General features: G+C 34.1%; 1 protein-coding gene across 15 annotated transcripts in view; it reads left to right on the top strand.

Moving 5' to 3' along the window:
* Window positions 1-21068, top strand: part of CSNK1G3 (casein kinase 1 gamma 3) — a 102506-nt gene extending 81438 nt beyond the window's left edge. For 7 of the 15 annotated variants that reach the window (XM_074382045.1, XM_039469615.2, XM_039469606.2 and 4 more), the window contains 4 exons: window positions 521-616; window positions 10363-10469; window positions 10972-10995; window positions 19982-21068. In XM_074382045.1, coding sequence (XP_074238146.1) covers window positions 521-616; window positions 10363-10469; window positions 10972-10995; window positions 19982-20036 — 282 coding nt within the window. In that variant the 3' untranslated portion in view covers window positions 20037-21068. The remainder of the gene's footprint in view (window positions 1-520; window positions 617-10362; window positions 10470-10971; window positions 10996-19981) is intronic. The other 8 variants (XM_074382061.1, XM_039469620.2, XM_039469637.2 and 5 more) reach the window with 4 other exon arrangements.
* The last annotated feature ends 3740 nt before the right edge of the window (window positions 21069-24808 follow it).

Below are 24808 nucleotides of genomic sequence, written 5' to 3'. Positions count from 1 at the left end.
CATATGATCCTCACAGTCAGAAATAGGGGACTAAACAAGAGAGAAAATATTTCTAGAATCTCAAGTACAGTTATTTAAAGGCTATCATTTATACCTTCTAAAAGTAGCCCCTCATCAGAAAACCAGTAGTGACCTCTACTGTAAGAAAATATAGTGGGTGGCCTTTTAGTGTGCCCATGATTTATTTGGAGTTCTTTATTGGTCATGGCATTTTTACCTTTCTGGTTCTTTGTTAGTTGATTTATAAAGCTAGAGGGTAGAGTCTGTGATTTCTCAAGGATTTTTACTTCTAAAATTTTATGGTTCTATTTTATTTTTATTGTTGATCATTACACAATTTGGCAACTTAACTAAAATCACTCCACATTCTGTATACAAAGATAACTGCACCATGATTCAGAATAGTAAGGGTATTTTAAATTTCTTTTATACGTTTGTTTTATATATTATGAGGATAAGATGTTTAACATATTGGGTTTTTCTTCTTCCATGCATGCCATATGCATTAAATAAATGGCAGTCGGCAGACCACAGGGCAGCTTGGGACTCCCAGCAGGCAAATCCCCACCATTTGAGAGCTCACCTTGCAGCAGACAGACATGGTGGCTCGGTACAGGTATTTTCTGATTTTTGCATGAGTGATTATTACCCAAATTTATACAACTAACCCTTTTTTTTTTTTGGAACTCATGGCATGATTTCATATCTTAATGGAAAACTTGTTGCTGAACTACTCTCTCCATAATTCTATTCCTTTGTTATTTACCAAAAAAAAAAAAAAAACAAAAACAACAACAAAAAAAACAACCAAAATTAATGTGGTCCAGAAAGACCAGGAATACCAAGATTTTTCCTTTGTTCATTTTTGCAAGTATATGCAACAATATTTAAGTCATAGAGCAGATTAGAAAAACAAACAGTATTATACTTGAAATAGGTATTAAACTTGACTTCCCAATAATCTCAGTCTTTTTTAATACTTTAATTAGTAGAACATTTTTGTATTTTTTTCCATTCATTGACTTTGCCTTTTTCAAACTTTATCAGTTAAATATCGTTTGTCATCCTTAATACTCAGAATGAACTTTCTGATTAATTGTTCAAATAAACATGACCCTAATTTTTATCGTAGTGTATTTTGTTTGTACTTAAGAAAATATCAGATGGAGGAAATTTTAATGACAAGTGTTTATTAAATACTCCCCTCAATTAATTGTGTGGCTTTTTACATACATTTTAAGCAGTTCCTTATTTATGATTTGTTTCTGTTCCCCTTTTATATACTCTTAGAGACAGCTACTATATATACTCTGCCGTCCATTGCCCTGCAAATTTTAATGATTTATATATGTTGTAGAAACAGGGAAAGATTGCTTGAGGCTCGTATTGTATTTTAAAATGTTGGTTTCAGATAATCTAAAAGCCAGCTTAAAGTAGGCGAGATAACAAATGTTACCTCAGTACATTTCAGCGTAGAATGTTTTTTTTACATTTTCATTTTTTCCTTTACATATTTTCACTTGAATTATTTGCCATTTTATCAAATTTGCATTTTTCTTAGTGCATATATTTAATCAACTGATTCTGTACTCTGGATTCTGTTTTTTCTTGATTTGAATTTTAAAAATTAAATCATGATTAAATCTTATGAGCTCTCATATTTTTCTCACCATTAAATTTTAGAGGTAATTTAAATTATATAATCAATTACTTTTGTAGAATGTTGTAGTTTATAGAATATTCAGTAATGTGTGGTAGACTTATTTGAGTAGATCTATAAGAGCCTAGGGTGAAGGACCTAGAGGCAAGAGTACCTAAATCGTAAAAATTTTTATGACCTAATCTATACAGTTAGAAAAGCTGATTGAGCCAATTATATTTTATTTGCATAACACAAACTATATTTTGTATGTATCTATATATATTTACATGTTTTTAAGTATATGTGTATGTGTTATACCAGGTGTTTTGCTCAGTGAAACAATTAAGGCACTGTTAGAATTTTTTCCTATCATTTCTGTACCATTACCAGATTTATTTTCTTAGCCTCTTCTTAGTCTTACACGATTCCCCGACATTGCCTCATGGGATTTCTGTGGACTGTCAAAGGGTGAATAAATTTCATTATTCGCTCATTATTTCATTACTTCATATTTGTTGTTCTGCTCACATGTTTTCACAGAGATATTTGAACTTTGCTCATGTCTTATTTCTTTCTAAGACTTTTCAGCCTACTGAGACTGTATCTGACTTCATCCTAATATTTAATAAGTAATCAATAGATTTTGAGTAACATGTAATATAAATACATAGGTAAAACAAAAATAGTGGCCGGGCGCGGTGGCTCACACCTGTAATCCCAGCACTTTGGGAGGCCGAGGTGGGTGGATCACAAGGTCAGGAGATCGAAACCATCCTGGTCAACATGGTGAAACCCTGTCTCTACTAAAAATACAAAAAATTAGGTGGGCATGGTGGCGCATGCCTGTAATCCCAGCTACTCGGGAGGCTGAGGCAGGAGAATTGCCTGAACCCAGGAGGCGGAGGTTGCGGTGAGCCGAGATCGCGCCATTGCACTCCAGCCTTGGTAACAAGAGCGAAACTCCGTCTCAAAAAAAATAAAAATAGTATTTTCATTGACCTCATGTCTTTTACAATATTAACTGACACATGATATGATGGACATTAACAGCCTAAGTAGGATCATGCCTGAATCCTTTCCACTCTAAAGACTGAATTCATTTATAATTTACATCCTAAACACTGTCAAAGTTATTGAAAATTTATAATATAACACTTGTATAATTGGAATAATGAAATTATAAATTAAAACATAATAAGAGCAAAGAAAAGCACCTATAATTTGAACTGATATTGTTATAATTGAATATTTGATTCTGAATGAAGACAGATAGGGAAACAATGCATTCTATTAATATTATTCTCATTGTCTGATAAAGGGAGGAAATAAAGAGAAAAAAACTTTTTATAATACAAAAATATGAGATGAATTTGCCTTGGGCTTATTTGTGCAATGGTTGTTAAATCAACTGTTGAACAAACTTTCAAGCATTGACTTTGCAGGAGATGCAAAGACTTTATATGGCAATTAAAAAATCATTCTAAATAAACATACTAAGAGTTTATCATTAAATAGATTTTTAGGGAAGACATTTTCATAATTAATAGGTAGCTGTCTGGTATTGAAGTGTAACACAGATTTAGGATATCCAGAAACAGGATCAACAGTTAGTTAAAATGAGCCTTGACGAAACCATGGCTTTCACTCCTCATCTGTCAGTGCAGTCTTTTCCATGTAACTGATCATTGTAGCACTGAAAATCATTCCAAGCTGTTTAGAATTGACATGTAAGATGAAACCTTTCCCCATTTTTGACCTATAGAAAGATCCTCAGATACTTGTTATTTCAGATGTGCTTTACATAGAAATTATCAACAGTCTGAATTTGAACTCCCTGCTTTTAGAAATTATTATATAGCAGACCAGACATAGTGTTACCAGGTTGATGATGTTGCATTTTAGAGCCCAAGCTCTGCAGTCTATTGTTTTTGGAAATTAAGAAACTTGATTAGTGTTTTTATTGATCTCTGCGAAGTGAAGTATTAGAGGTACAGTCAAAAGAAAGCATTGATAAATGGGATTTTTCTAATTTTATCTCTTTAGTTAAACATATTAAATCACTACCTAAAAAGATACAGCTGTACATTCGATAAACTTTTTCCATTCAAGAGACTAAGAATAATATTCAAATATCTAAAAACTTTATTTTGTATTGTTTTTAGCCTGTGTTCTGGAAAACCCCTAGGGGAATCAAGTGTGTCCCTTTCAGTTCCCTCTTAGAATCATTGGTGATAATAAATATGGCTGAAAAACTCAGACCTACCGCATTCAGTTTCTTGGCATTCATTATTTAGCAAATATCTAAGTGTTATGTGCTAGGTTCTGCTAGTTTTTTTTTGAATGAAAAGAAGCTTATAAAGACATGGTGCCTGTGTCCGTGAAGAAGTCGGTAGAGAAGGCTGATGAGCAGGCAGGGTGATAAGTAAGGATAGCACAGAGTACTAGGAGAATTGATAGGAAAAGCACATAACATGAATGAGTCTGGGTTTTCTGGGAAAACTGACATCTAAACCGACACCTAAAGAACCAGTGGGAGCTAATCAACTGAAGAAGATAGAAGGGGTCAAGAGAGAAGTATACCAGGCAGAAAAAATAGTATGTAAGGTTATGGGGCAAGAGATCTATTAAGGAAGCTGATTTAGTCAAGCTGGTGTGTGTTGAGAAATGAAACTGAGAAAGTAGGCAGAAGGTAAATCATGAAGGATCTAATGGGTCTTGTTATTAAACTTGGCTTTATTCTGAGGATACTGGGTAACCATAGGGGAATTAGGAGACCAGTTTTGATTAGTGTTTTCTAAACATTGCTTTTGCTGGAGACTAGGTTGAAAGGAGGTAAGTATAAATGAGGAATACAGCTCTCAAGTCTGTAGTTGGGGAAAAATGTTGGGTAGTGGGGATAACAAGAAATAAAAGGCTTTGAGAAGAATTAGAAGGTGGAGTTTAGTTGGGCGTGGGACTGAGGGAAAAGGAAAAGTTCAGTTTTTACTTCTTTTTGATATGTTTCTACCTGGCAAATCAAGATCTCCAAAATTAGATTTTAAAATATACCATGGACAACAGATAGTAGTGATCTCTAATTCCATTTTAGCTGTGCTTTTCACTGTAGCACAAATCCATTGAACTCAGTGCCAACTGAAAATTTGATCCCATATAGAGGCAACTGTAAGCAAAAGGAAGAAGACAAATATTAAGGACACTACTGAAAAGCTATTTTACATGGTTTTACATGTAAAATGTACTTATACATGTATTATGTATACCCCCGATTATTTGAAAATCTTTTATAGTTGTACAGTATTTGGTTTGAATCTAAGGAATAATGTGACTCTGAGCCTTTGGGAGAAAAAGAGGCAGAATTACAAATGGTGCAGATATGTTGTACAACCAGGCATTGTTGAGGAAAACGAAAGAATAACAAACATTCATTGTTGTAATAAGCAATCTGATCTTTAGCTGATGAAGCATCTGAACAAATAAATACAGGTGGTGTTAACAGAAAAGGATTAGACAAATATATCTGGAGATGATAATAAAACATATGTGTTAAAGTCAAGAGTAATAGTAGATACCATTACTTCAGTTACATTAATTGTGAATACCGACCATTCTAAAACATTACTAATTTCAGTCTATCAGATATTTGAAAATACAGTTATTAACAAGGAACAAAATCTAGTGACTATTACAATCACATCTTTCTATTCATACTTTTCTGGGGTACTGACATCTGCAAAAGAGAGATTGTGGGAATATAGTTATATGCCTCTATTACTTAATTTTTAGTTCATTTCCTTTAATCTAGTTTTGGAAATTGCTATTATCATTGGGGTACATTAGTATTATGAATTTACTTATTTTTATATAATAACATCTCCAAAGACTGGGATGATCAAGGAAAATAATGATCCTAAGTGAAAGTTAATTGAAAATCCATTTTGGGTTATCTTTGTGGACAAAGCTGGTGAGCTGGTATTCCAAAAGATGACCCTAAAGCATGTCACTGTCTGTGCTTTAGGGTCATCTTTTGAAATACCAAGAATATCAATTATACCTTTAGTCTTTAGGATATGTAAAGAAGTTGGTTTTATAATATATATATTATATATATCCTAGCACAGGTTCAGGAAATTATTTGGAAGTCACTCTTTTAACTATTAATATATCTCATTAGTGTGCTTTCTTATAGATAACTTCTAAAAAAGCTGAATACATTAATAAAATATATGATGTTTTAGTATTTCTAATAGATTGGATAGATGAAAGTTTGGCTAATTAATATATTTGGTTAATTATTATATCAAGGCTTTACTTGGTAATCTTGCTTACAAGATATTGGATAGAAATTAGGAAGACAGGCAGGGCGTGGTGGCTCACACCTATAATCCTAGCACTTTGGGAGGCTGAGGCAGGTGGTCACTTGAGGCCAGGAGTTTGAAACAAGCCTGGCTATGTGATGAAACCCTATCTCTACTAAAAATACAAAAATTAGCTAGGTGTGGTTGTGCATACCTGTAATCCCAGCTACTTGGGAGGCTGAGGCAGGAGGCGGAAGTTGCAGTGAGCCAAGATCGTGCCACATTGCACTTCAGCCTGGGTGACAGAATGAGACTCCATCTCATAACAACAACAACAACAAAAAAGAAATTAGGAAGACAGTAGTATAACTAATTTGTATGAATTCATTATATTTGGAAAGTACATTAATTGGCTTTTAAAAATCATTGACAATAAAAATACTATATGTCATGTCTATACTCTAAAGTCTGTAAGAATAACATCTTTTGGAATTGGATTTGTCAGGCATATATTAAGTGAACTGTTATTATGTCTCACACTTGCTTGTGGGCTGTTTCTCCAACATCCCTCTTAAATTCTGACAGTAAAACTGTAGTCTAGTTGCCTTTTTTTAAAAAAAAAACTTCTTAAAATCAGAATCGTAGTAAGTTTCTTATAAAATTGGGAATGTCAGAGGGAATTTTTTTTTTTACGAAGGCAAACAATCCTGTATAATGCCTGAATTATTTTTTGAAATGTCAAACCTTAGAATATCTGTCATTTTTATATACTTTCAAGAAACCAGCCTGATGAACACTAATATTTCAGAGACTAATCTTCTAGTTCAAGTTATGATTCTAGAAATGTCACCTAAGTAGAACTATTCATTAGAATTTGGCTTATAAGAATAATTTGTATGTATTTGATTGATTTAGGCTTCCAGGAATAAAATAATATATTATTTAGAGTATTGTATCTTCATTTCTTCTTTGTAAAATCCTTTTGCAAAAAGACACAAATTTTAAGTGAAAATAGTTTTAATGCCATGATAACACTCTCAAGTCACTGGTGTTAAATAGGCCAATTTTATGAAGGTGAACAGCAGTATCCTGTCTTAACTCTGTTACCACAGTGATTCTATTCTGACTTTGGGTTACTGGCCTCTACTCAGAGGATCAGGGAATCTGGGAAACCAAGGAAAAATTACATAAAAGGAAAATGTTACTTCCTTCTGGTCTCGATCTGGTCAACCAGGTAAAATGGGATTTGAAACATTTCAATAAAATAAAATTTACCAAAGTCAGGTATAAAAAGTCTTCCTCCGTGAACTGAAGTAAATCACATTATATAATTACAGTGTATATATGGTCATTGCTGCTGGAAAATATGTAGTTAATGTTGCTAGAATTTAGAATACCTGGATTTTCTAAAATTTTCAATTATGCTGCTCAAAATAAGGGAAGACATGTTAGAGGAGCTGCCTGTAAGTTGAGGTGGCATCCTTCCAGTTGTCTAGGGCCATTGAACAAAAGGGAGAGTAAGAAACCTTGAATAGTATGTTGAAGAAAGAGCACTGGAAATTTTTCAGTGAACTGTTTGATTATGTGCTGTATACAGGCTCTGGATGGAGTTAGCAGAGAATATGTGAGTTAAGAATACTGCTTTCTCTCTCCTATCCAGTTTAGTGCAGAGGCTCTGACGTTTTCAAAATTAAGAATAAAGAACCAAATTATGTTCAGTAATTAGAACAAATAATTATTTTTGAATGTTTTCAGAGGGAGAGAGAGAGAGAAATAAAAAGATTTACAGCTCAATAGAATGACAGAAAGGGAAAGCAAGTGCCCCAAAAAAGGAGAGGCATGCTTAGATATAAGAGTATTCTTTTCTTTAGATTGCCTTTGAAGATAATCAAGGCAGTTTTGTATGTTTTCAGCTGTAGGCACAAATGCAGTGTTCATTTCTAAGTACTTACTCTATATAGGATATAGGAAACTGAACTTCCGTAATTCCTAAATTAACTCAACTATATTGATTGGTAGTTATTACTACTTTCCTTGGAGTTGGAGAGGGTCCCGTTTCTCTACACTAAAGTATCAGGTCTACAAGGATAGGGATGTTTATCTTGCTTACTTTGGTATTCCAAACACCTACAACAGGGCCTTAGCATGCTGTAGACTAAAGCAAGAATTTAATTAAATTTTAGAAATATAAGGTACTGTAAATACTACTTTTAAGTCTAATAGTCAGTTGTCAACTCTGTTGCCCATGTCAGAGTTGCTAACCCTTTATTTCATTTAAAGAGATTAGGTATTGGGTAGGAGGGGCATCAAAGAGAATTCCTATATTTTTGAGCCTGAATGTCTGAGAAGATGGTAGGGCTTTAACTGAAATGGGAGCTATGTGAAGAGTAATACATTTCAGAGGGAGGAAGATAAATTTACCTTCAGAAATGCAGGATTTGAGGTACCAAACTTGGTTTAGCAAACTGAGTATATGGGTGAGTGGTTAGGCTCAGGGAGCCCTTTATCTAGAGGTGATAGTTGAAGCCATGATTATAGAGGAAACATAGTGATGGATGGCCACCATTTAGAGCTCTTCCCATATGCCAGGCACTGTTCTTTATATATTGACATTTATGTATTGATATTATCACACCCTCATATCAACCTTGTTAATTATATGCTACTGTTCATCGTACTTGAAAACTTTAGCAAGGTAAGATATTTTTCCCAGAGTCTCATAGCTGGTAAGTGGTAGAGCTAGGTTTTGAGTCTAGACCCATCTTACTCCAGAATGTTCAGGTAGTGCCAAGTGATTTGATGTACAAGAAAATGAGGCACTGAGCAAAGTACACTGAATATATTTTCTCGGAATCATTGGTAACCTTTAAGATAACTCTTATTAGAGTTATGTAGACATAGAGAACTGATTGCAAGGAGTAAAGGAATAAAGAACTGGAAAATTTTATAAAACTGGAAGTGGTAAGTTATGTTTTTTTTTTTCCCAAAACGTTTAGTGATAAGGGAAAAGGAAGAACTAGAACAATAAGGTAAATTTGCAGAAACGGGGTAATTTGGGAGAATTTGGGAATTTCATTATGATTTTTATCTTATTTCAGGATTTCATTCATGCATACATGCATTCATTTATTTCCACAAATATTTATTGAGTGCCTGTTCTGTGCCAGGCATAGCAGGAAACAATACAAGGTCTTTGTTGTCCTGGAGCTTAATTTTAGTAGAGGTAGGGATGGATATCAAGAAACACAACAAATAAGCAAATAAGAAAAACATGGACACTGATAAATACTGTACAAATAATTTAAAATAGGGTGTAATATAAAAGACTATGTCAGCATGAAAATTTTTAGCTGTGTGATAGAAAAGGCCTGCCCAGAGAATCTGAAAGATGAGAAGTCAGCTAGTAAGTAGGAAGAGAATTCTAGGCAGTGACAGTAGATAATGCCAAGGGCATTTCCATTAAAAATGGAAAGAATCTTGACATATTGGATGGAGGCTAGTGAGTTATGGAGAAGGTGCTATGAGATCAGAGAGGTAGACAGGCATCACATCATGTGGGACTTTGTCAATTTGCCTGAGGAGTATAGATTTTTTACTCTAAGCGAAAACAGGAAGCCAGCAATTGGAGAGTTTTAAGCATGGAGCTGTATGTGTTGTGATTTGCATCTTAAAATGAGCAACGTGATTGCTGTGTAGACGACATGTTTGAGTGAGGGACAAAGCAGAAGACTAGATAGTAGGTTTTTGCTCTTATTCACATAAGAGATCATAGTGCCTTGGACTGGAGTCCTGGTAGTAATAGAGATGGTGAGAATTGATTAGGTATGGGATATGTTTGAAGGAGGATTTAACAGGATCTGCAATTGATGGATTAGATGTGGGTTTTAAGTTAAGGAGGGATCACAGTGACCCCTGCATTTGAACAACTGGGTGAATGAATGGTGTTGTCTCTATTTTAATGGGCAGTTTGAAATGGAGACTTGAGCATAATTGCAGATTGAAGTGAAGGATCCATTCAAAGGAGTGATATTGAAGTTTTTCTGTATTAAGGAAAGTAATTCATGATATAGCAAAGTGCCAAAGGACATAGGCACGCAAGAGGAAACTGATTGAGACATACATGTAGGAGTTAGCCTTAAAAACCAGAGGGAAGGAGACAGAAGACAGAGATTTCAATAAGGAAAGGAAGTAAGTTGAAAAGCACATATTAGATGACCTTGATCTTTAAATACAATGCTAGACCTATTACTATATTTAGTTGCTACCTATTGATTTGTGTCCTCACATTAACTTTCTTATTGAAATACTTTAACCTTAATTATGTTTATTCTTACATAACCTATTTAGTGTGTATGTATATTTATGAGTATGTATGTGTACTATATATATATATATATATTTTATTTTTTATTTTTTTTAAAACAGGTTGTAAGCTCTACAAATGGAGAGTTAAACACAGATGATCCCACTGCAGGACGTTCAAATGCACCCATCACAGCCCCTACTGAAGTAGAAGTGATGGATGAAACCAAGTATGTGTTTGTTTTATTTGTTTTAGTAACTTTTTGTTATTAAATTATGCATGTTTGAGATTTATAGTTCATAAAATTATTTCAGGAATTTTTTTTTCAGGGAATAGGTGCATGCAAAACAAGTGGTATGCTTAATTATTTTAATCACTATAGTAAGTTTAAAATAGTGCTGTTTCAGTAAACATTTTAATAAGACAAAATATTTAAGAACTGTGCTCAAATTCTTATTTAAAATTAACAGCATATTTTTAGCTTTTGAGTTTTAAGAGTGTTGATGGATGAAAGTTACTGATATGCTGTCTTTTTTCTGTAAGCGTTAAGAATACATATTAATTTTATAAAATGCATGTTTTAATAGATTGAATTTGTTTTTTAAAGCATAAATTATAACAATATTGCTTGGAAAAAATTAAGCATGAAAAACAATGTGATGATTTCAATGTGGGCTGTTTCTGATTCTCTCTTTTTTTTTCCCTTGTATTTTTTTTGTGTGTGTGTTTAGCTGCCAGAAAGTGTTGAACATGTGGTGAGTCTCAAGTGTAGGCAGGCAGAAATAGCTCCGTTGACTGTAATTTCAAAGATTTAGCATCATTTTGTGTCTTTTGAAAACAAAACTCTCAACATAGCAATTATAATTGGTAAAAGTTATTCAAAAGTATTTGATATCATTAAGATAGCTCTGAAAAGCAAGAAATAATTGTTTGAGGAGCTCTTTTGCCTGCTGCAACTTTTTTTACTTCAAGTGACATAGATTTGGGGCCACTTTTTAATTGCATAGATGATACACCAACCCTGCTTGTGCTTGTGCATTTGTTTCGTAATAGTTTTTATTTGCTATTTAAATAGAAAGATAGATTTTTGCATTAAGCTTTCTTTTTTTCTCTTTGCAATTGTTAAATACATATAGCAGATCTCATTCCCCACAGTAGTACCACTAAAACAATATTTCATTTACTAACCAATTACTGCCCTTGAACATAGTATCGATAAATTTTATGATAACCTTATAATGAAGAAGTCGTTTAAAAAATCCTCATGATATTATGAAAAGTAATGTTCTTATTAACAGAAATAATTTTGGATATAAGTTAGTTCCTGACATTTTGCCTTTAGTTGTAATATTGTGCTTAAAATGCTTCTCTCAGTTTTAGAACAAATTTTGAGTCAGACTGGGACTGAGTAAAGGAAGTTGCTTAGATTAGTAAATGCTGAAATATTTTTCTCATATCTAAAGACACCTTATATAACTTTCAAAAATAATGCTCATTTGCTGGCTGCAAAATTAGGAAACTTGTGGATTTTTTTCCTAAAGCACAGTGATTAAGAATCCATTTTTATCTCTTTTGACTATAGAATTTATTGACAGTGTGACAAAGACTAGTATATTTCAGGATATAACTAGTTGTATACTTGTGTATTTTTATGAACTGCAGAAATAACTCCCTGAAAGTATAGTTTTATTTGCATGTTTTAAAATCAAAGACTAAACAGCTTATGTTTGTGAATTTTAGGTACAATCCTAAGACAGGAACATAGGGTGGTGGTGTGGCAGATTGTATTGCACACATCTTTTGCAGTTAAACATAGGTTGAAGAATCCTGTTTCTGTCACTTATTTATTACCTTCAGGAAAACTTGTTTCTTTTTCTGTAAAATGAAGCTAATAATATCTACTTCATTGGTTGAGAAAATTAAATGTGATAAAGTGCTGGTATTTCATCTGACACACAGCAGGTACTCAATAGCTATTATCACCCCTATTTATTTCTTCTCTTCCAGCTAGCTGCCAATGACATTTCTCATCTCTCTTCTTCCCAGGCTTGTGCCTCTTTTATCAGTGTCCCATATTTTTACTTCCATACCCACACTTTTCACTGAAACTAGCTTTTCTTCATTTACATCCTCCTGGAGACTTGCTTTTAATCAAATCCATTACTTTTTTCTATTTATTCATTCAGCAATTATACTGCTGAGGTTTCTGAAATACCTGATACTGTCCTTGTTCTTAAGTAGATTACAAGCCAGCAGGGAGATTGCAGTTGTACTAGTATATGTCAGTATATGATTAACACTATGAAAAAGGTATTGAAAAAAATGATTAGAGTTTGTAAAGATAAAGATATTTCCTGACCTGGATGATCAGAGAATACTTTATGGAGGTGGCGCTGAAGAATGGCATAGTAATTTATTTAGTTGGGATGAGTGTGGGTGTGTGTTTGGGTCTCTATCTGTGGGCATTGGAGGATGTGAAAGAAGGAAATGGTGGGAAGGCTATTCCCATAGGAAGCGTTCTCCATTGCTTGTCACATCATGTCCATATTTTGTTGCATGGCCCCAAGGTCTCTCATACCTGTCATAGTCTGGCCCCTGACTATCTTTACAGCTCTGTTTTCCTTTCTGAACTTTATGTAGCATTGATTCCTTAAATATGCCTTAGCTATGTTACCCTCTTTATGTACCTCCCACTTCTTAAAACTTACTAAATTTCTTGAAAACAAGGATTTTTTTCATCCTCACATTCCTAGTGGCTATGTTTCTTAAATCATTACTAAATAATTAAACAATGTGGTATACTCATACAATGGACTGCCATTTGACAATATAAAGAAATGAAATAGAAAACATTGTGCTAAATGAAAGAAGCCAAACACAAAAGGCCACATGTAATGTGATTCTATTTAAATGAAATGTTCAGAATAGGCAAATATATAGGTACCAAAAGATTAGTGATTGCTCAGGGCAAGAAGAGGAGGATGGGATTTCTTTATGGAGTGATGGAAATGTTCTGAAATTAGATAGTGGTGATAGCTGCTCATTCTGAATACTAAAAGCCATTGAATGATATACTTTCAAAGGATAAATTTTATAACACGTGCATTATATCTTAATAAAATGGTGGTTTTAAAAAAAGGATAGCAACTCATGATATTAGTGAAGCCTTACTTTAGGTGGGTTAGGTAGGTTACAGAAATTCTCAGAATTTTCCTATCTCTTTGCTGGTTAAAAATTCTATTTAAACACACAAGATTTTTTTCACTTCTTTAATTAGGTTTATGCTAACATTTCTACAGGTTTATTATTGTATTTCTCATATCCTCTTAATCTTTGACTAAAAATTTGAGCATGATTTTTTTCTTTTTTAAGAGGGGGGCATCTTGCTATGTTGCCAAGGCTGGCCTTGAACCCTTGGGCTCAAGTGATTCTTCTGCCTCAGCCTCCCTAGTAGGTGGGACTATAGGTGCAAACCACTGTACCCAGCTCCTTTTCTAAATTGCATCTTATACTTGTCTTCTTTCTGCCACCATTTGACACTTAACTAGGGACCTGCTTAGAATTCGCTTTCAGAATTTGTTTCATTATCATCTTTCTTCTTACCTATAATTGGCAGAGATCTCTCTCACCCCACCCCATTAAATAGAATGTATTTTGTAATGCACATTTTAGCATTTGATTTCCAAATGATGGAAAATACTCTATTTTCCCATATGCAGAATGATGGAAAAGCTAATTACCTTCATTAATAATGAGGTTTTGTCTTTCTTGTTTACTGTAGTTGAGAATTTTAAGACAAGTGATACAAATAATAACACCCTTATCATTTTTTTCCAGGAATTTGGGAGAACAAAATAATTTAGTTTAATTATTTACTTTTTAAGTAGTATGAAACCATCTTTTATTGTTTCTCTTTCTTCTTGCAACATTTACTGAACAGATCATCATGTGTTTGGTAATATGATTATTAAGGTATGTCAAAGTTTGTATGCCATTAGGTCAGATGGAAAGTATACCGACAACTTTTATACAATGGTTCTCAACCTTGGTTTTCCATTATAGTCATCTAGGGAATTTTAAAACTCCTAGGTGACTATAATGCTTAGGCTGTACTTTCAAGGTTTCTGATTTTACCAGTTGGTCTATGGTGGGACATGCTTATCATAAAAAGCTTCCAAAGTGACTCTAGGAGCAGCCAGGGTTAAGGACCATTCTAATAAAAAGTATTATATGATTAGCACTATAGGAGAGGGATCAATGTTATTGGAGTTCAGAAAATGGAGTATGTCCTCCTAGTTGGGAAGATCGGAAAAGTCCTCATGGGTAAGGATGCATCTAGTTTTCAAACATGAGTATGATTTGACAAGGGAAATGGGTGGAAGTCAAGAGAGAAGAGGTTGGAGCAAGGACAGAATTGATCAAGTTCAAGAAGTAACTCATGCAGGCAGAGAATATATAAACACATTAATGGAAACCGAGATAGGCTAATAATATCCCAATCTCAAAGGGCCTTGGTAGCCAGTAAACAAATTTGGACATTATCTTTCTCAGCACAAGAAAGGAAGCCAAGAAACATCCTGTGGTTTTTAAGCCAAGAAACAATATGATCAGGTTGGTCCTTAGGAAAATTAATTTGGCAGCAGTTATGAGGCTTATGTCACTTTTTGGTGTTCATCAGATTGCAGAAAATGGCTTAAAAATATGGATTAAGTTTTCCTATGAAACTAGATGGAGAATCTGTATTTTGGGTTAGTAGCCTCTAATAAACTGTTGCTTAAAAAACATTTTAACATGACAGTCTCAGACCATTTGTTTAGTTTCTATAATACTAAGTGTTCAAGACTTTGATAATCTCCAGAACTATAAAAATGAGTGAAGAATAATATGTTTCCTCGAGATCAGTTCAGTGAGAAAGAAAGAGGTATAAAAATCATAATACAAAGTGACAGAGACTGCATAACTGTTTTTTGGGAGAGAGCATGTGGTTTTTAAGTGGAAAGAAGAACATGTGCAAAGATGAAGAAGTAAGAAATCCCACATGGTATGTTCTGGGAATGGCAAGGAGATTTTTGCTTTTTCTTACTTTCCCTCCCTTCCATCCATAGTATAGGCTACTTGAGAAGGAAGCCTCATGGAGGATGAGACTGAGGAGAGTGGAAGTAGGTTGGGAACCAAATTCTGAAGAGCTGTGTGAACTTAATGCTTTAGTCAATGGAGAATCATTGATGAGATTTCAGAAGAAAAGAACATGGCCATATTTATGATGGGGGCAATTTGGATGGAAAGAGGAGAGACTTAGACTGGAAAGTCCTTTAAAAGGTGCTTAGCAATGGTGGAGGCAAGTTGAAAAGTTCTGAACTAAACCAGCATGAGAAGATGGGGAAATTTTGAAAGTCATTTCAGATTTAAGGGATTAACTGAAAGTCATTTCAGACTTAAGTGGATAGGGAGGAAGGAATTCGAGATGAAGATGGGCCTGAAGGCTTTTAGTTGGATTAATTTTGTGGGTGATCTTATTCTCAGATCTAAACTCTACTTGCTTAACTAAATGGTTCCTCTTTTTTTTTTTTTTAATCAAGAGATGCAGAAATATGAAATTACAGCTCAGGTTTAAACCTTAGCTGTAACCTTTGTCAAAGAACCTTTGTCAAAGAATTAAAGATTAGATTCCATAAAAGATACTTCTATACTGGAGAAGCTAGGTTCTGGAGTCCTATGTGGGTAGGTCTAGGAGGTACCGACAGTCTCTCAACCAAAGAATGTGCAATGAGTCATCTTAGAAGGGATAAATAAGAACATCATGTCCAGATAGGGAAACATCCTTTCATTTCTGGGTGGATTTAAGAGAAGGAAGTATATGACATATATCCAGGAAAACAAGGCAAATTAGATGAAGAAAATGGCAGTGAACAAAGGAGAAATGGTGGTGTGGTGTCAATAGCAAAAGCTTTTGTGTATTTTAGGACTTTGATCTGTTAGGATTGCCTGTCTGTTGCCTAACTGTACTAAGTTTGTTTCTAAAGTTTATCGTAAGTAGGACTTAACATTTATTCCCAACGAATTTTAGAGTAGAGATGTAGCTTCACATTTTGAGAGGCTGAGATGGGAGGATTGCTTGAGCTTAGAAGTTTGAGACCATTCTGTGCAACACAGTGAGATCTAGTCTCTACTAAAAATAAAAAAATAAAAAAAATTACTAGCTGGGCACCTGTAGTCCCAGCTATTCAGGAGGCTGAGGTGAGAGGACCATTATTAAATAAGTACAAACTTTGTACCAGTTTGTTGGGCTATAACTGTGAGCAATCCTTTATGAAGCTTAAATTATAATGCAAAGGCAAATAACAAATAAATAAAATAATTTTAAAGTAAGAGTAAGTTATTACAGGAAAATAAAACAGTATTGTGATTGAGTGGCTACATGGTAGTAGCACTGTTTCAGATTGAGTGCTGGGGACAGGAAGCAATTGAGATGAGACCTGATTTCTTAATCACTAAAACTATAAATTAGTTATTTCGGTAATTGTTTTTGTGTTAAGAAATAAGCCATAAAGTTAAAACACCAATTTATTTCTTCTGTGTATATCATATTTTGAGAGCATCTCTCTTGAAGTATGAAGTTTATCGTATTTTGAGAGCATCTCTCTTGTCTGTGTTATTTGGATGCATTTGTATCACATAAGGCAACGCTGTCCTCTGGTGGTAGTGATTTTAATAGCATGCCAGGTTTACTTTTGCAAATCTGTTGTAAGGATGTGTTTGTTTAGTGGGATTTATTTCAGAAAAATAGATGTCCTTTTTAGATCGTGTTTGAATTTAAGGGCCATTAGAATTTATTTGAAAATCTTATTTAGTCTCAAATAAATGCTTGGTGTAGTTCAGTAAAATGCTGTTGAAGGAAAGATTACTTAAGTGTAAAGAACTCAACCCTCAGAACTCTCCAATGCTGAAAATACAAACTAAGCAAAGTAAATTGCTAATACAAGCGTAGAAAATCTGAGACTCGGTCTTGTTCATCAAAATGTGTATTACATTAAATTACTCATTTCAAAGGGCTAATGTAACTTTAGAAAATTTTTGAGAGAATATACTTCGAAATTTGAAAAGACAGTATCTAAGAATAGTGAGCATTATTAAAGCAACTTTATATCAGTTAATAAATTTCCATTGAAATATGGCCATATTCTTAAATGTAATATTCTAAGTATTTGGTCTGTTGCTTCTAAATACCTATTTTTATGTCTTGCTTTCTGCCATATGGATATTTTTCTGCTCTTTTCTACATCTTAAAGGTTTATTTGGAGTAAAGGATTTTATCATTTAGAAAGTGATTGAGATTTGAGAAATATTAGGTAGCTGACAGTTAAAAATAAATTTGACTTATTTTTTAAAGTCCAGAGCAAATCTGTTAACATCTGTGGTCTTGTTTCACTGTAGCAGCTCTTCTCTAGGCTCTTGACTGGGTAACTCATTTCAGTTCTTTCTGCTAGTCATCTCCATAAGGGTAAAGTTTATAAACATCCATCATTACATATATTTCTAGTTGAATTTTTATCAGCTGATCCACAGTTTTAAATTATTTACATTCCATGGTCTAGTCCAGGCATCCCCAAACTTTTTATACAGGGGGCCAGTTCACTGTCCCTCAGACCATTGGAGGGCCACCACATACTGTGCTCCTCTCACTGACCACCAATGAAAGAGGTGCCCCTTCCTGAAGTTTGGCGGAGGGGGCCGGATAAATGGCCTCAGGGGGCCGCATGTGGCCCCTGTGGGCCGTAGTTTGGGGACACCTGGTCTAGTCAGTGTATACTTTTTGGTTCACTTAAAAAATGCACTTGTGTAATTTGGTTTTTAGTACCCTCATAATGGTTTCATAATTATGGCAGAAATCACAATAATAAATGATACAAAATTATTTTTGACTAAAGTTAATGTGGGTAGAGAGATTATGTAATTTAACTGGACAGTGTAGATTCTGTTTACATTTATTTCACAGAAGTATATAAAACACATCTAGTAGTTATTTCATTTTCTGTAATCTTTTGCTGGGTGGGACACTTGAAGCTATTCTTTTTTATTTTGAGATGGAGTCTTGGTCTGTCACACACACTGGAGTGAAATGGCTTGATCTCAGTTCACTGCAACCTCTGCCTCCAGGTTCAAGTGATTCTCCTGCCTCAGCCTCCTGAGTAGCTGGGATTACAGGTGCCCACCACCAGCCCAGCTAATTTTTAGTAAAGACAGTGTTTCACTGTGTTGATCGGGCAAGTCTCAAACTCTTGACCTCGTGATCCACCTGCCTCAGCCTCCCAAAGTGCTGGGATTATAGGCATGAGCCACTGTGCCTGGCCGAAACTATTCATAAGGTCATATTACACACAGTCTTTGAATTGACAGCTCTCGGTAATGAATCACCATGTATATAAATATACTTTGCTGTTATTACAAAATATTATTTACAGACATACCCACACCCACACACACCCACACAGGAGTTAAATGGAAAATCCAGGGATACCCAACCATGCTTGCCTGTGCCAAAAGTAAACTCAACCTTAGGAAGGGGTGGACTGTTGAAAGGTTAAAAGAAAAGGTGCCTGGCTATATGTAGTGTCTGTCATGTTGTATATTCTACTATACTGACTCTTACATCTGGAGGGGAAAAATGCCATACCTTTGTACCTTTATTTGAAGGATTGTGAGACTTTAAAATACATGTGCATTTAATTTTTTTCTTTCTGGTGGGAGCAGATCAATGATTCTCATTTTTCAGTTCATACCAGATCACAGCATTGTGTTGCCCTGTCACACAGACTGGGGTGCAGTGGCAGAATCATAGACCAAACATGCCTCCTGTCTCAGCCTTTCGAGGAGCTGGGACAACAGGCGGGTGCCACCAGGCCCAGTGTGTGTGTGTGTGTGTGTGTGTATGTATATATTTAGAGAGCGAAGGAGTTAGAGATAGGTTTTTGCTGTATTGCCCAGGCTGATCCTGAATTCTTCAACTTCTGACATCAGGCAGTCCTCCTGCTTCGGCCTCCCAATGTGCTGGAATTACAGGTGTGAGCCACTGTGTCCAGCCAAGATTTTCTTCTCACCTAGGAATAAAAGTCAGGAATATAGTGTTTTGCAGTTTTGAATTGCAAAACAGAATCACCTCAATTGTGCTACTTTAAATATTAAGCATAATTTTACCTTAACTAAACTTTCAATAAACTTGATCTTCTTTAACCCTAAGGAATTAAAAATTGCCATTCTTGACTTTCTATATAATTTATTTTCTGTCTTTCACTTTGTAAATATGGTGGAAAGTGTCGTTGACCATATTGGAGTGTCTTTTTATTTTTGGAGTCTAAACTGATTCTTGGTGAGAATGAACTCCCCAATGTTAGGATCATTTTTACCTTTCTAATAATGGCTTCAGCAATCATATATAAATATCAGGGAGAAAAGGAGATAATGTACAGGATGAACTTTTCAGTTGGTATTACTACAAAACCTTTTGAATTTAACGGCTCTTCATGTTGCTTAGAATGTCTTGCTATTCTTAAAAGGCATGTGGATGAAACAATAGTAATAACTCTGCCATATTTTCACTAATACATATGCTTCATTGGTGTAATCACTGTTTATCTTGCGCTAGTCTGTTGCTTTTTATGACCATTTAAGTTAGTGTGATAAAGTCAACTCTGTGACATTTTATTGCTTTTAAAATAAAAAGAGTGTTTCCCTCATCTGCAGGTGCTGCTGTTTTTTCAAACGAAGGAAAAGGAAAACTATACAGCGCCACAAATGACTCTGGACACAGACAGATCCTGGGGAGTTACTTACATGTTCATCTGCTGTCTTGTGATTAAAATCATCTCTGTAGTGACCACGCATATTTTCAAGGACTCACTCTTAGAAACAAAAATGTCATACTTTCATACTTCATTTTGTGGTTGTCTTACATTCATTTTTTTTTTCTAATTTAACTTTTATGGAAGCTTTAAAGTTTTGTCAAAACATGAGTGCTTTGCCCATCAATGAATGGAATGGACCAATGAGGTGGTATTGAGGAATACAGTTCTATAGAACATTTTTCAGAAGTTCTTCTGTTATAGAAAGCAGTACAGTATCTTAAGTGTCGTCCAGTTTATACCTAATCTGGTTTTTTATAACTTCTGTAAGAGTATAATCAAAAAGGAGTATTTTTTTTTCTCCGTGGATAATACAACAGAGAAAAGAGAGTTGCCCAAATATTTAAAAGAAATTATTCCTTGAGAACTTCGTATTTTGTGACATCTGCATTGATTTCAGTATTACTGATGGTACTGTTATTCATAAGTCATATTAACATTCTCTCTGTGAAATCATGGTACAGTCACTGCCCAGAGGTACTGAGGAAAAAGCAATATGGGTTCGGCAGATGGTAGTGGTAAAATGAATCTTACGTAGTGCGGTAAATATGTGCTCTGCTTTTGTTGCACCACTATGTGAAGTACTGTGTTGCAGAAGTGGCAAAAGCGCTTATTTTTAAAAATGCAAAATATTTGTATAATGTAACTTTATGCTTCCAAATAATAACGTATGTTAGACAGCAAGAAATGAATACTTTAAGAAGTGATATATGTTGGAGTTATAAAGAAATACACTAAGGAGAAGTAGCAAACATGAACCTTGTTGCAATGTATATGGTGGAAGCCTAAAGAAATCTCACTGAAACCTACTGCTGAATGATTACATTCTCCCTTAAGCAGAACACTTTGGATGTGCCATGCAATGGTGTCTGTGTAATTATTTTGCTCTTTGATTAAAAAAAAAAAAAAAAAAAAAAAAAAAAGGACCCCAGCAATAAAAAGTGGGTCGCTCTGTGCCCTCTGTACACATTAGTCTCTTATATTCAACTTCGCTGATTCTCTGGAATTTTCCTACTCTCTAGCATAATTTTGATGATTGAAAAATATTTTGGAAAGGATGGGCCAGGTGCTTTGCCTCCATAGTCTTTTTGAAGTGCCTGCATATAAACAAACAAAAAAATTCTGTTAAAAAGGAAGCCCACTTCACTTTTCAAGTCTGCTTTGTTTTAAGCCATAAAGACACACGTACTTTTGTCACATTCTACTAGCCAGAATTTTCAAGAAGGGTTAAAACAAAAAGACTGGCTAGAAAGATAATTATTTTGAACAAATCTCATGTTCATCTTTCATTTATAAAATTTTTACTTATTCCTTCTATGCAGTCTCTTCGTTGTCTCTAAGTGTATGCCTCCAGGCATGCTTATTTATTTTTATTGTCTCAAGATAACATTTAAGATGTATATTAAAGTAAATAAATCTACATTTTTTTTTACTTCATTATTGCATTTACAGGGATTTAATTGTACTTTGTAATTTATTTTTCTTATTAGCCAAAAGTTTAATGCATTGTTTTTGATGAATTAGGCACCCACATGAACATCACAAATCAGGAGGACATTGTTTATCATTGTTGCTTTGAATCCTATGAATGATCTTTTTTGATTTTAAAGACCTATACTTAACCTAGAAAACATTTGCTGTATAATTTGGTCAACAGTTTTCATTCTTTCTATCTGTATACTGTCATGATATCTTAAACTACAGGAGTTACATACTGAGTTTTTATTTTATTTGCTTTGAGTAAGGAAGATGGATGTTTTGGCCATTATAATGTGAAACCACTTCTTTCTTTACAGTATTTGACCAAATTTGTGTGTCTATGATATTTGTAAATACATGCGATATCTGTATTTCTTATCATAAGCCTATTTAGTTTTATTCTCAGTAGGGTTTTTTGGATTGTACAGTGTTTATATGATCTGAACTCCTTATACATAAGGTGTGTATATTAATCCAATTATGGACTTAAAATATTTTAAAAGTATAAATACCCTTATTTGCTGCAAAGACCAGTGTGTAGACATTTGCTTTTTAGCAATATTTTTAAGTGCTCCATTTTAATGCCAAGGAATATAAGTCTTTTGGTAAGACAGACTGGTCAATAATAGGTAATGCAGGTATGTTCAGGTTAAGCCAACAATGTTTTGCATTTTTATGCTTATTTTCTGTCAACACTAATGAAGTCAACATTGCCTGAATGTCTGAATAATGAAACACATCCCTGTTTAAAAGTATGTAACTGAAAAAGAAATAAAAAAAAATAAAAGTAGTTTTTTTAAACTTGCTCTTTCCCATTTCCTGTAATGATGGGTAAGATAATGCCACTCTTTAAGATAGGAATTTTAAAAATTTGGTTTATTTAGTCTGGAATATGCTTTCGTTATTTTGTTTATGTTTTGTTTTGCTTTTTGAAATCCAGTGGTAAAGAGCACATGCTAGGTAAAAGATATAAGCTTTCTTTAATATTAAAAAAAATTATACTCCTGAACTGTTTAATAGAGCAGTAATTAAAGATGTCTTCTGATAAATTAAGGTAAATAGAATCATTTTTCCTTTTTGAAAATGGAATCATACTATTATATTCACAGAAATTAACCAGTATTAATCTAGTTTTAAGTGAATGACTTTAAAATTAGTGCGGATGGAGAGCACATATTTGTAACAATATCTCATCATTTATCATTGTTCTAGGTACTTTAAGGGATTTTACAAAATGGCATTAATGGTGCGCTGCTTACTGAGGGATGCTACAGGTAAGATAAGGCAAAGAAGCCCACACTCTGCCTATGAAAAGTGTGTCCATTAAGCAGCAGAGACCTTTAGAAGTAGGAGAACAATCTGGAGATGATACAAAACTGTTAAAATCTCTGTTTAGAAAAATTCGACTAGAGATTAAGATTCCAATCTGAATGAATGTATAGTTGCATTAGTCAGAACTCTTTGAAGTTCTGTTCTGCAAGTGACAGAAATTTAACCTGGCTTGAGCAATAAGAGTGTACATTATCTCATTTAACTGAAAAGTCTAGTAGTGGTAGGACTGCCTTCAGACATGCTTAATCTTGTAGTTGACAGGAATTTTTTTCTGCATCTTTTTTTTTTTTGGTTTTGCTTTCTACCCTGCTGTTGTTACTGTCAGGTAGACTTTCCATGTGTCATGGTAAAATCCAGCAGCTTGAGACTTCTACTCTTACCATGTTAGTATCCTCAGCAAAAACAAACGTCCATTTTTTTCACTAGTTCCAACAGTAGCCTAAGACTGACATTCCCTTATTGGTTGATGTGCCCACCCCTCAGCCAATTACTATGGACAAGGGAATATTGTTCTTCCAGTGGCTGAGCCTGAGTCATAGTTTGACCAGGAGACACATTGGTGATGGAATTGGTTGAGAAGATTTAAAAACATTTTTTTCTACTAGAGTGCAAATAGAATTATAAAGATTTGTTGATGTTCAGGATAACTAGTTTCCTTTCTGCCCAGCTCTAATACAGACCCACATAAATTATTTTCTTAGGAAATTTACTTGTTCATAAGGTGACATGGATCATAACCAAAGAAAGGACTGTATATAGAAGAATGATCAGGTAATATTATTGGGATATAAAAATGGTTTTGTTAGACCACTTGTTTTTGGGATATTTATCATGCTTTGATTTCACTTAAACTGACAAACCCTCTGGCACTTCTCCAAACTAGGGGTTGGAAACTTTTTTGGTAAAATTTAGGCTTTGTGAGCCAAGAGACAAAATTGAGGCTTTTATATATTTATGTAATGGGAAAGAAAACTTTTCACATATATTTTATTGATAAAATTCAAAATATATTAATACTTGAATTTTTTTGTAATGCAGGGCTACTAATGACAAGAATTGAGTGATTTTGAGGGGTTAATATTTCACTAAATTGGGGTTCAAAATTAGTTATAAATATTCATTTAGTAATGCTGGCCTATAATGTTATTTTTTTGTATTTCATCTTTGAAAACATCTTTTCACTCGATTAGATACATCCAAGTTCTGTTACCAGTTATGATTGTGTGATTTTAATTGATCATATTAATCATTTGGAAGGTATTTACAGAATTCCGTTAGATTCTGCTACTGATATTTGCCTTTTAGCTGTTGTTACATTGCAGATTAATCACTTCCTATTGAAGGGTAGGTGGATGCTCAATTGTATATTAAAATGAATATTGAAATAGAAAAATGTCCTTTGCACTTGCATCAAAGTCCAATAATGCAGCTTGAACTATAGTGGAACTTGGAAAATGTGTTCACTACAAGTTTGTGTGGGAATGGAGATCTTGCTTCTTATCTTGATAGCATGAGAAATATATAAAGCCACATTGATATTACTTGTGATTTAAACAACATGAATTGCCATCAAAATGACCTTTTCACATAGTGCTGTTTTGCCTTGTAATTGTAGGTTGAATTTGGTAAAAAGCATTATCAAGTCTATAGCAAAAGGTAATTTCCAAAGCTATTTAATGTTTGAATATAGTTTGAGGGTGATTCTCCTCATTTATAACAATTTCAGTCTTGGTTCTGAGCTCAAAAAATTGCAATAAAACTACCGCTCCAACCTGGACAACATGATAAAACCTCATCTCTACAAAAAAATTAGTGAGATGTGGTGGCATGCATCTATAGTCCCAGCTACCCAAGAGAC

This window comes from Saimiri boliviensis, chromosome 1 (assembly GCF_048565385.1).
Source record: "Saimiri boliviensis isolate mSaiBol1 chromosome 1, mSaiBol1.pri, whole genome shotgun sequence".
Lineage (NCBI taxonomy): Eukaryota > Metazoa > Chordata > Mammalia > Primates > Cebidae > Saimiri > Saimiri boliviensis.
Note: the sequence above shows the minus strand (reverse complement) of the source record. Positions and strands in the feature narration are given on the sequence as shown.